Source organism: Chiloscyllium plagiosum, chromosome 26 (genome assembly GCF_004010195.1).
Source record: "Chiloscyllium plagiosum isolate BGI_BamShark_2017 chromosome 26, ASM401019v2, whole genome shotgun sequence".
Taxonomy (NCBI): domain Eukaryota; kingdom Metazoa; phylum Chordata; class Chondrichthyes; order Orectolobiformes; family Hemiscylliidae; genus Chiloscyllium; species Chiloscyllium plagiosum.
This window is the reverse complement of record NC_057735.1, coordinates 49,641,257-49,653,829: the sequence shown is the minus strand read 5'-3', so window position 1 is coordinate 49,653,829 and position 12,573 is coordinate 49,641,257. Positions and strand designations below refer to the sequence as shown.

At 44.4% G+C, this 12,573-nt stretch overlaps 1 protein-coding gene across 1 annotated transcript in view; it reads left to right on the top strand.

The window, feature by feature from the left end:
• The window catches only part of LOC122562953 (voltage-dependent L-type calcium channel subunit alpha-1S-like), a 172,513-nt gene that overhangs the window by 150,821 nt on the left and 9,119 nt on the right, over positions 1-12,573 (top strand). The window contains exons 33-36 of the mRNA XM_043716256.1: positions 464-603; positions 6,628-6,756; positions 7,925-8,160; positions 9,087-9,193. Coding sequence (XP_043572191.1) covers positions 464-603; positions 6,628-6,756; positions 7,925-8,160; positions 9,087-9,193 — 612 coding nt within the window. The remainder of the gene's footprint in view (positions 1-463; positions 604-6,627; positions 6,757-7,924; positions 8,161-9,086; positions 9,194-12,573) is intronic.

Genomic DNA, 12,573 nt, shown 5'->3' with positions numbered 1-12,573 from the left:
ACCTGCCTATCTTCCTTTCCACCTATCCCCTCCCCCCGACCTATCACCTTCATCACCTCCCCCACTCACCTACTGTACTCTATGCTCCTTTTTCCCCACCCCCTCCCTCCTCTCATTTATCTCTCCACCCTTCAGGCACTCTGCCTGCATTCCTGATAAAGGGCTTTTGCCCGAAACGTCAATTTTACTGCTCCTCGGATGCTGCCTGAACTGCTGTGCTTTTTCAGCTTCACTCTAATAAGGATTAGAAGGATATAAGCCAAGTGCAGTGAAATGGGGTTAGCGTGGGTGGACATTTTGGTCGGCATGGACCAGTTTAGGCCAAAGGGCCTGTTATAGGACTCTATAACTTTATGACTCTATGTTTCTAATTAATCATTAACATTTTCTGTTCAGATGATGAGGTGACAGTTGGCAAGTTCTATGCCACATTTCTAATTAATCATTAACATTTTCTGTTCAGATGATGAGGTGACAGTTGGCAAGTTCTATGCCACATTTCTAATCCAAGAACATTTCCGTAAGTTTAAGAAACGTCAAGAAGAATATTATGGAACTCTCCCATCAAAGAAGAACCAGAATCAAAATGAGATTGTGCTCCAGGTAAGGATGATAATTTCTGGGGTTCTGAGTGCCCTGTGAAGTTCATTGGGAAGTGGTGGCACAGACTGCTGTTCTGATTCTAGTTTGGACCGTGTTGCTGGGGAAACGGTGAGATTTTAACGGTTTGCCATTGCTTTGTTGCTGTCATTTCTCTTTCTACAGACACTGCAACACCTTCTTAATTTTTTCCGTAACTTGCAGTTTTTATTTCTGGCCTCCAATACCTGCAATGTGTTTTGCTATGTCTCTGTGATTTGTGTTGGTTTGTTTCGGTTTGTTGTGGGACTGCCTTTGTGATTGACATCGATTAGTCTGACAATGGGTCACTCTGTGCAATAGGAGATATTGAAAAGGGAGAAACGTGAATGATGCTCTGACAGAGACCAGATTTCAGCATTTCAGCTTTTAGTCAATGATAATTCCCACAATATTGATAGTTGTTACGGATGGGAAACCAAACTTAATCAGACTTGCTAACACTGGATCCACAACACAGTGAAATTAAAATATTTGATGCCCCCCACAAATTTCATACAAATAACTGGACACAAAGTTTATAACATAAACCAAAATTAACAATTTACAATTAATATTGTAACTTTAGCAGAACACAAATGAAAAATAAGGCAATCTAATTAACATTTACAATCTAGGGCCAATCTGCATTAATTGCCACATCGAAAGATAGACATTTAAGGGTTAATTTTTTACAGAAGGAACCCTAAGTTACCAGTTTGATAACAGTTATAATTGTGAAATCACCGGTCAATGCAAACAATTTCCACAGAACTCGAGAGACTTTTCCTGATTTCTTATATACTAGGTTTTTTTTCCCTCAGGACATTCAAAAAAATCAATACCTGGAGAATAACTAGAGAGCAAAACTAAAAAAAAAATGCAATCCAGCAGCTTCCAAAGCCATACCTGGCTCCTACCCAACACTCAGTCAAAACCACTTCATCCTTTTTTTCTCATTGTTTTTCAATGTTCCCCATGTTTGGTTGGCCAGCATTGGGCCTCCCTTGATTGGCCAATTCGACCTTCCAAAATGAATCATTTTGCATTTATCCAGGTTGAACTCCATCTGTCACTTCCCAGCCCAGCTCTGCATCCTGTCAATGTCTTGTTGTAGCCAGCAACAGCCCTCGTCACTATCTACAAACATCTACTAACCCACCCTTCCACTTATTCATCCAAGTAATTTATAAAAACTACAAAGAGCAGAGACCCAAGAACAGATCCCTGTGAGACACCACTCATCATCAACCACCAGGCGGAATACTTTCCATCCACTACCACTCGCTGTCTTCTTTCGGCCAGCCAATTCTGTATCCAGGCAGCCAAATTCCCCTGTATCCCATACCTCCTAACTTCCTGAATGAGCCTATCATGGGAAACCTTATCAAATGCTGTACTGAAATCCTTATACAGGGAGAAAGTGAGGACTGCAGATGCTGCAGTTCAGAGTCGAGAGTGTGGTGCTGGAAAAGCTCAGCTGGTCAGGCAGCATCCGAGGAGCAGGAGAATTGATGTTTCAAGCATAAGCTGTGGGAGATAAAAGCTCCCAGATAAAATCCCCCAGGACTTATGCTCGAAAGGTCAATTCTCCTGCTCCTCGGATGGTGCTTGACCAGCTGTGCTTTTCCAGCACCACACTCTCGACTGAAATCCATATTCACCACATCCACTGCTCAACCTTCATCAACTTGGCTCGTCACATCCTCGAAGAACTCAATTAAGGTTTGTGAGGCATGCCCTGCCCCTCACAAAGCCATGCTGACTATCTTTAATCAAACTATGTTTTTCCAAATAGTAATAAATCCTATCTCTCAGAATCCTTTCCAGTACCTTCCCGCCTCAGGCGACTGACTGTGTGGAGTTTGCACGTTCTCCCCGTGTCTGCGTGGGTTTCCTCCGGGTGCTCCGGTTTCCTCCCACAGTCCAAAGATGTGCAGGTCAGGTGAATTGGCCATGCTAAATTGCCCGTAGTGTTAGGTAAGGGGTAAATGTAGGGGTATGGGTGGGTTACGCTTCGGCCGGTCGGTGTGGACTTGTTGGGCCGAAGGGCCTGTTTCCACACTGTAATGTAATGTAATCTAATCTAATCTACCTTGCTGACCACAGATTAAGACTGAGTGGTCTGTAATTCCCAGGGATTTCCCTATTCCCTTTCTCGAACAGAGGAACAACATTTGCCTCCCTCTGATCAGCCGGTACTACTCCCGTGGAGAGTGAGGATGCAAAAATCATCGCCAGAGGTGCAGCAATCTCATTCCTCGCTTCCCGTAGTAACCTTGGATATATCTGGTTCGGCCTTGGGGACTTATCTATCCTGATGCTTCCCAGAATTTCCAGCACATCCACTTCCTTAATATCAGTCTGTTCAAGCCTATTAACCCCATCCATAGTGTTCTCACTATCAACAAAGTCCCGCTCTCCAGTGAATACTGAAGCAAAAAACCCATTTAGGGACAATCCTACCAAGTTCCCTCCACTATCCCTGATCTGCCCTCTCCTCTCTCTGATCATTCTCTTATTCTTCACGTACGGGTAAAATACCTTTTGGGTTTTCCCTAATCCTTCCCGCCAAGGCTTTCTCTTATCCCCTCCCAGCTCTCCTTAGTCCATTTTTGAGTTCTTTCCCAGCTACCCTGTAATCCTGTAAAGCTGTGCCAGATCCTTGCCTCCACAACCTTAAGTAAGCTTCCTTCTTCCTCTTGAGGATGAGCTCCTCTGCTCTTGTCATCCAAGGCTCCTTCACTTTACCATTCCTTGCCTGTCTCTGTGAGACAAAGTTTCCAACACTCGCAACAAGTGTTCCTTAAACAGCCTCCACATTTCTGTTGTGTATTTCCCTGGAACAATTGTTCCCAATTTAGACTCCACAGCTCCCCAATTAAATACCTTCCCATATTTTCTGTTCCTATCCCTCTCCGTGGTTATGGTGAAGGTGAGGCAGTGTGGTTACTGTCACTGAAATGCTCTCCCATCGAGAGATCTGACACATGACCTGGCTCATTGCCTAGCAACAAATCCAATATGGCCCCCCCGTCGGCCTATCTACATATTGAGTCAGGAATCCCTCTTGGACACACCTGACAGTATCGGCTCCAGCCAGGCCATCTGCACTAAGGAGGTTCCAATCAGTATCGGGGAAGTTGAAATCACCCGTAACAACAACTCTGTTACATCTGCACCTTTCCAAGACCCACTGTCCAATCTGTCCTTCCATCCCTCTACTGCTAATGGAGACTTTATAGAAAGCACCCAATAAAGTGACTGCTCCTTTCCTGTTACTGATGTCCACCCATACTGACTCAAACTCTCAACCACCTCCTTTTCTGCAGCTGGATGCACTCTCTAATTAACCATGCTACTCCCCCTCCTCTTTTACACCCCACCCCCCCGTTCTCTTTAAAAGAACTAAACCCTGGAATATCTTACAACCATTTCTGTTCCTGTGAAATCCATGTCTCCGTTATGGCCACAACATCGTAGTTCCAAGTACTGATCCATGTTCTAAGTTCATCACTCTTATTCCTGACACTCCTAGCATTGAAACCGACACACTTTAACCCATCCCTTTGCCCTATCAACAGTGTACCCTTCCTGAGAGACTCTCTGCATTCTATTTCTGCCCATTCAACAACTACCCTCTCCTCTGATCTGTTTCTCTAGTTCCCATCGCCCTGCCAAACTAATTGAAACCCTCCTGAAGTGCTCGAGCAAATTTCCCGCCCAGGACATTGGTGCCCTCCAGTTTAAGAGGGAATCAGATTATAATCTGAAAGGGAAAAATATTTAGGGTTTGCTGAGAAAAGGTGGCAAGTGGGACTCGATGATTTAACTCATCCAAGAGCTGATACAGTCCCAATGGGCTGAATAGCTCCCTTCTGTCCTGTAGCTTTTTTATGAATAAACAGAGCTGTAGGAGAATATGCTGATCAGGGAGAAGGGGTTGTTAGGGGCAGTTTGCTTGTGCAGCCACTTCAGTCAATTACAAAGTGACATCGACCAGATGTGAGTTCAGATCTTGTCTGTCAGAGGCAAGGAAAATGAAACAGTGACAGGAAGTGACCATGTTGTTTATCATCTATATTCTCATCCAAATCATTTATATAAGAGGCATGGTTAGTAAGTTTGCGGATGACACCAAAATTGGTAACAAAGTGGATTGGTTAACCAACAGGACCTAGATCAACTGGGCTAGTGGGCTGAGCAATGGCACATGGGAGTTTAAAGCAGATAATGCGAGATGTTTCATTTTGCTGAGACAAAGCAGGGCAGGACTTGCACATTAATGGTCGGGTCCTGGGGAATGTTGTTGAACAGAGAGATCCACAGCTTCGAAAACATTGGTCTTTGAAAGTGGACAGGGTAGTGAAGAAGGTGAATGGCATGCTTGACTTCGTCGGTCAGAGCATAGAGTACAGAAGGTGGAGCATCATGTTACAGCTGTACTAGACATTGGTAAGGTCACGTTTGAAATAAGAATATAATTCTGGTCACCCTGTGAAAGGAACGATGTTACTAAACTGGAAAGAGAGCAAAAAGATTGACAAGGATGTTACTGAGACTGGAAGATTTGAATTCTAAGCAGAGGTTGGATAGGCTGAGACATTGTTCCCTGGAGCTAGGAAACAGAGGGTTGACCTTAAAGAGGTTTATAAAATCATGAGGGCCATAGATAAGAATAGCTAAGGCCTTTTCCCCAAGGTTCTGCCCTCCAGAACTAGAGGGCATAGATTTAAGGTGAGTGGGGAAAGATGTAAACCAGACCTGAGGGGCAACATTTTCACACAGAGGGTGGTTTGTATATCGAAAAAGCTGCCAGAGGAAGTGATAGAGGCACATACAAATGGAGCATTTAAACGACATTTGGACAGGTACATGGACGGGAAAAGTTTAGAGGGATATGGGCTAAACACAGGAAAATGGGACTAGTTTAGTTGAGGAAACCTGGTCGGCATGGACAAAGGGCTGAAGGGTCTGTACTCAATGTCTGTATGATCTACGATGTGAATGAGGAGAACCATTTAGGTGTTTTTCTCTGTCTAAAATTGCACTGCGATTTATCTGTCAGGTTGCATCATATTGTGGTGAAGTCTGTGATTTGAAAGCTTGTGCTTTTAGAGACAGATCTTAATTGAAAAGGGAAGCTAATCCTTTAAGTTCTATGGAAACTAAATCTGACATTGAGATTGTAAACCAGCATTTCTGAAGATTGAAGCTGCTTTAAATCTACTGAAAGACACAGAACCATTCAAGCTGAGTTGGTGAATCCAGTGGTGCAGCATAAGCAGACTGAAGTAGGCAGAGGCTCGATCAATGAGAATAGGCAGTTTCTGTGTCTGCTTCTGTTAGGGATTCACACCACTCTGATTGTCAGAAGCAGAATTGGGGTGTTCTGCAGCAGGGGTCATTTTACATGATAGGAGAAAGTGAGGTCTGCAGATGCTGGAGATCAGAGCTGAAAATGTGTTGCTGGAAAAGCGCAGCAGGTCAGGCAGCATCCAGGGAACAGGAGAATCGACGTTTTGGGCATAAGCCCTTCTTCAGGAAGTCTTCCTGAAGAAGGGCTTATGCCCGAAACGTCGATTCTCCTGTTCCCTGGATGCTGCCTGACCTGCTGCGCTTTTCCAGCAACACATTTTCAGCATTTTACATGATAGCCTGCACGTGCATCTTCGATTAATTGTAGGTCTGGAGTCACCCATAGGTCAGACCAGGTAGGGACAGTAGACTTCCCTCCATAAAGGACAACAGTCAACTGGATAGGTTTTTCATGACAATTAACAATGGTTTCATGGCCATCATTAGACTCTTCAATCCAGATTTTTTTATTTTTGAACCTGGATCCCCAGAGTACTAGCTAGATTAATGGTCTATCACGAGTAGTAATGGGCCAATACCTCCCTCTGTAGGAGATAAAATAGTAGAGGATGAGCGGGACTGTTAAGGGATGAGCAGGATATCTGAGAGGTGTGGTACAATGCTTGACCTTTCATCCTGCTTCCATGTTAGGCTGGATTGCGCAGTATTGAGGAGGAGGTTGGTGATAATCTCCATCGAACTGTATCTGGAGAGCTGCCAGTTGAAGAGGAAGGAGACCAAACAATGGAGGAGGGGGGCTTGGATGAAACAATTTACAGGGTGAGTCACTTCACAGGACTTGTTGCTTGGTTGATGACGGTTTCCATGGTGATTATCATTTCATTTACAAGAAGAAACTGTCTGCAGGAATTCGTTCAGCATTGAGAGTTTGTACATTCCGTCAGATCGGGTCAGAACATCCCACCTCATTGTGGCAGATTCATGATTGACAATGACAGTGAATGTAGCTCCCATTGTAACAACAGAGACTCTAAAACGTTCATGGTGAAGAATGGCAAAAGTTAAAGATTTATATTGGATAGTGGTGAGACTCAGTGTGGAGTAATATCTCCCAAGCACTCACAATGAGCAATGATACCCCACAATAATAATCATTCTCAATACTGCCTCACAGTGATTAATGAGGGAGTACATGTAATGATAAGTAATGATAAGTCCCAAACACGCACAGTGAGCAATAATATCTCATAATGATCAATGATAACTCTGGAACACTCATTGGGAGTAATAATAATTCTGAATCATGGTAATTCCCAAAGACTCAGTGAGCAATAATGAGTCCTGAACACTCATAATGAGTAAAACAGCACCCATACACCCAGTGAATAAAAATAACTCCTCAACACTCAGTGAGTAATGATAAACTCCCACATACTCATTGTGAATCATAACTCCCACACAGTTATGAAGAGTGATAATAAGGCCTAAACAGTCATAGTGAGTAATTATAACACCTGAATGCTCATATTAAGTAATAGTAACTTCCAAGTACTCATTAAAATAATTATAGCTCCCAAGGTAATGTTAGCAATCACAAAGCCAAGGTGTTTATAGCACTGGTGATTAATGGCCCCCTCAAAAGGCAGACTGATCAGGACAGTCCTTGGCTATGTATCTGCCATGGAGCAAGTGAGGATTGCAGATGCTGGAGATCAGAGCTGAAAAATGTGTTGCTGGAAAAGCGCAGCAGGTCAGGCAGCATCCAGGGAGCAGGAGAATCGACGTTCCGGGCATAAGCCCTTCTTCCTGACCTGCTGCGCTTTTCCAGCAACACATTTTTCAGCATGTATCTGCCATGTCCATTTGTTCCAAATTTGACAAAAACAGAAACATTTGGATTTTCTTTTTCATGTGGTAACCATTGAGGTCTGATTAATTTCAGTTGTCTCCCTGTTGGTACAATCCCCTTTGAATTTTGTCTTTGCAGAGAACTGGTGGTCTGTTTGGAGGACAGTCTGATTCCTATCCGATGGACAGAAGTAGCTCCTTGCAGCAACACGTGACAAGTCAACGGCCGCTTCAATTCAGTAAATCAGAGGGTGGAGGAGAGGAGCCTGAATCACCACACAGCAGACCGACAGATTCACCATTTAACACAACCAGTTTCTTCCCAGCAACTGACAACGCAAACACAAATAATGCAAACAACACAGCCCTAAGCAGGTAACAGAGACATCCTTACTCTGTCATACAGACTGTACCCTCACCCACCCCCTCACACACTGCACTCCATTGAGACCCCACCCCCTCACACACTGCACTCCATTGAGACCCCACCCCCTCACACACTGCACTCCATTGAGACCCCACCCCCTCACACACTGCACTCCATTGAGACCCCACCCCCTCACACACTGCACTCCATTGAGACCCCACCCCCTCACACACTGCACTCCATTGAGACCCCACCCCCTCACACACTGCACTCCATTGAGACCCCACCCCCTCACACACTGTACCCCATTCGACTTCCCATCCAGTCTCACACTGTACCCCATTCAACACCCCACCCTCCCACACACTGTACCCCATCCAACACCCCACCCTCTCACAGATACTCTACCCAATCCAATACTCCACCCTCACGTACATGTTGTCCCCCATCCAACTCTCCATCTTCACAAAGGATTCCCCACACTGTCACAAACACTTTCCACTGACCACATTATTGAGAGATTGCAGGTTATTTGGATGATTTTGCAGTCACTTATATTCACCTCTTTATTTGGACATTGTGCTGGGTACAGGGAGCCCGGCCGTGGACACTTGTGCTGGGTATAGGGAGCCTGATTGTGGGCACTGTGCTGGGTAAAGGAAGCCTGGCCGTGGACACTGTGCTGGGTATAGGGAGTCCGGCTGTGGATTGAGTGTTAGTTGTCCTCTATCGGGTGAGAAGGTCACAGAATTGTCTCTGCCTTTTGGGAAATTGCTGCTGTCTGCCTGACACTGTTGTCATAAATGGCGGGTCTGACACCAGCTGTCTAGCTCCTGAACAGGTTTTCTAGTGGGGGGGGAGGGGAATGTGTGCTTAAAGTGTATTGACTCTCCAGGAGACTGCCTGACACTCTGACCCTGTCACTCTGTTGCAGGGTTACCTATGAAGATGAGTTTAAGAAGGAAATTACAACATTTCAATGCACAGGTGAAGACAAAGCTCAAGTGGGCAGGGTCAGACAAGCCCCAGTTCGACTGCCAGGTAAGTACGACTGTCTGCACATCTGTAAGACCTCCCTCACATCTGTACCACTGAAATAGTAAGTATCAGAGAAAACTCCTCTCCCACCTCTTACCAAATAATGGTCTGTTTAACAGAATAGGGACAATAGAGTAGGTCATTCAACCTGGTAAAAACAATGACTGCAGATGCTGGAAACCAGATTCTGGATCAGTGGTGCTGGAAGAGCACAGCAATTCAGGCAGCATCCGAGGACAGGCAAAATCGACGTTTCGGGCAAAAGCCCTTCATCAGGTCATTCAACCTGATGAGTCAATTACCTCATGGCCAATAACCTCAATGCCTCTTTCTCGCACGATACCTTTATATCATTGGTGTCCAGAAGCTTCTCAATTTCTGACTTAAACATGCTTAATGACTGTAATTCTCTATCTCTACCTAAAGACTTACCACCCTCTGAGTAAAGACGTTCCTTCCCATCCCAGTTTTAAATGGCCTGCCCTTTTACCTGATAGTACTTCCCATAGTTCCTAGCATAGAGCAAGATCCCATTGTCACCCACCCTTCAGTGTCCTGTCAGCATTTTGTAAATGTCAATGAGATCACCTATAATAGTTTCAAAGTCTCATAACTATAGACCCAGCTTTCTTAACTGTCCTCATAAAGAAGTCCCACCATCCCAGGGATTCATCTGGTGAAATTTTGTAGGTGCATTCCCTCTATATGTACCTTCCTTCAATAAGGAAACCAAAACATGACTCCATACTCCAGGTGCAGTCTCACTATGCTCAATACAATCACCACCAAATACCTATGCTCACATCTCCAACAAACCATTTGACTTCCTAATCGCTTGCTGTATCTTCTTGCTAGGTTTTAGCAACTCATGAGCAAAGATTCCAAGGTCCCTTGGGCGCCGGTACTTCCTAACCTCTCACTGTTTCAGAAATAATTTGTCTTTTTTTTGACCAAAGTGAATAACTTCCCACTCTCATCGCTGTTATCAAGGATTTTCAATGTTGCTATTTAAAAAGTGGGCGGCACGGTGGCACAGCGGTCAGCACTGCTGCCTCACAGCGCCAGAGACCCGGGTTCAATTCCCGCCTCAGGCGACTGTGTGTAGTTTGCACATTCTCCCCGTGTCTGCGTGGGTTTCCTCCGGGTGCTCCGGTTTCCTCCCACAGTGCAAAAATGTGCAGGGTCAGGTGAATTGTCCATGCTAAACTGACCATAGTGTTAGGTGAAAGGGTAAATATAGGGGAATGAAGGGTTGGTGTGGACTTGTTGGGCCGAAGGGCCTGTTTCCACACTAAGTAATGTAATCTAAACTTCACTTATTCACATTATATTCTACCTGCCATGTTCTTGCCTAACCAGTTTGCCTGTTTAACTGCACTTGAAGTCTCCTCATGTAATTTTATGTCATTGGTAAATTTGGAAGTATTACTTTTGATTCCATAAACTAATTGTGCTAATAGCAGTGCCCCAAGTCTCATACTGGTGGCACCCCATCGTGGGAAAAATCCATCTATTCCTACTGTCTGTCTTTCTGTCTGTTAACTAATCGTCATTCCATGCTCGTTCACTACCCCTAATCTAAGGGATAACATTACAGCTGTACTGAGGGAGGATATTCCAGGAGATACATCCAGGGAAGTTGCTTGGGTTGAACTGAGAAATAAGAAAGGGACGATCACCTTAATTGGATTGTATTATAGACCCCCTAATAGTCAGAGGGAAATCGAGAAACAAATTTGTAAGGAGATTTCAGTTATTTATAAGAATAATAGGGTGGTTATGGTAGGGGATTTTAACTTTCCAAACATAGACTCTGACTTTTATAGTGTTAAAGGTTTAAATGGAGACGTTTTTGTTAATTGTGTACAAGAAAATTTTCTGATTCAGTATGTGGATGGACCTACTAGAGAAGGTGCAAAACACGACCTACTCTTGGGAAATAAGGCAGGGCAGGTGACTGAGGTGTCAGTGGGGAACTCTTTGGGGCCAGCGACTATAATTCTATTTGTTTTAAAATAGTGATGGAAAAAGATAGACCAGATCTAAAAGTTGAAATTCTAAATTGTAGAAAGGCCAATTTTGATGGTATTAGGCAAGAACTTTTGAAAGCTGATTGGGGGCAGATGTTCACAGGTAAAGGGATAGCTGGAAAAATTGGAAGCCTTCAGAAATGAGATAACGAGAATCCAGAGACAGTATATTCCTGTCAGGGTGAAAGGAAAGGCTGGTAAGTGTAGGGAATGCTGGATGACTAAAGAAATTGAGGGTTTGGTTAAGAAAAAGAGGGAAGCATATATAAGATATAGACAGGATAAATCGAGTGAATCGTTAGAAGAGTATAAAGGCAGTAGGAGTATACTTAAGAAGGAAATCAGGAGGGCAAAAAGGGGACATGAGATAGCTTTGGCAAATACATTAAGGACAAAAGGGTAACTAGGGAGAGAATAGGGCCTGTCAAAGATCAGCAGGGCTGGCAGCATCCGAGGAGCAGGAGAATCAACGTTTCAGGCCTAAGCCCTTCTTCATTAAACACTGAGATCCTTGTAGAGGGAGGAGGAGAGCTTCTTCAAGGTAGGCATCCTTGCAAGAGGATCCACCGTAGGTTAAGATCAACTTAAAACACTGAGATCCTTAATGAAGAAGGGTTTATGCCTGAAACGTCGATTCTCCTGCTCCTCGGATGCTGCCTGGCCTGCTGCGCTTTTCCAGCACCACACTTTTCAACTCTGGTCTCCAGCATCTGCAGTCTTCACTTTCTCCCTGTCAAAGATCAGCAAGGTCGCCTTTGTGTGGAGCCGCAGGAGATGAGGGAAATACTAAACGAGTATTTTGCATCAGTATTTATTGTGGAAAAGGATATGGAAGATATAGAATGTAGGGAAATAGATGGTGACATCTTCAAAAATGTCCATATTTCAGAGGAGAAAGTGCTGGACATCTTGAAATGCATAAAAATAGATAAATTCCCAGGACCTGATCAGGTGTACCCGAGAACTCTGTGGGAAGCTAGAGAAGTGATTGCTGGGCCTCTTGATATTTGTATCATCGATAGTCACAGGTGAGATGCCGTAAGACTGGAGGTTGGCTAACATGGTGCCACTGTTTAAGAAGGGCGGTAAAGACAAGCCAGGGAACCATAGACCAGTGAGCCTGACCTCGGTGGTGGGCAAGTTGTTGGAGGGAATCCTGAAGGACAGGATGTACTTGGAAAGGCAAGGACTGATTAGGCTTTGTGCATGGGAAGTCATGTCTCATAAACTTGATTGAGTTTTTTGAAGAAAAAACAAAGAGGATTGATGAGGGCAGACTGGTAGACGTGATCTATATGGATTTCAGTAAGGTGTTCGACAAGGTTCCCCATGGGAGACTGATTAGCAAGGTTA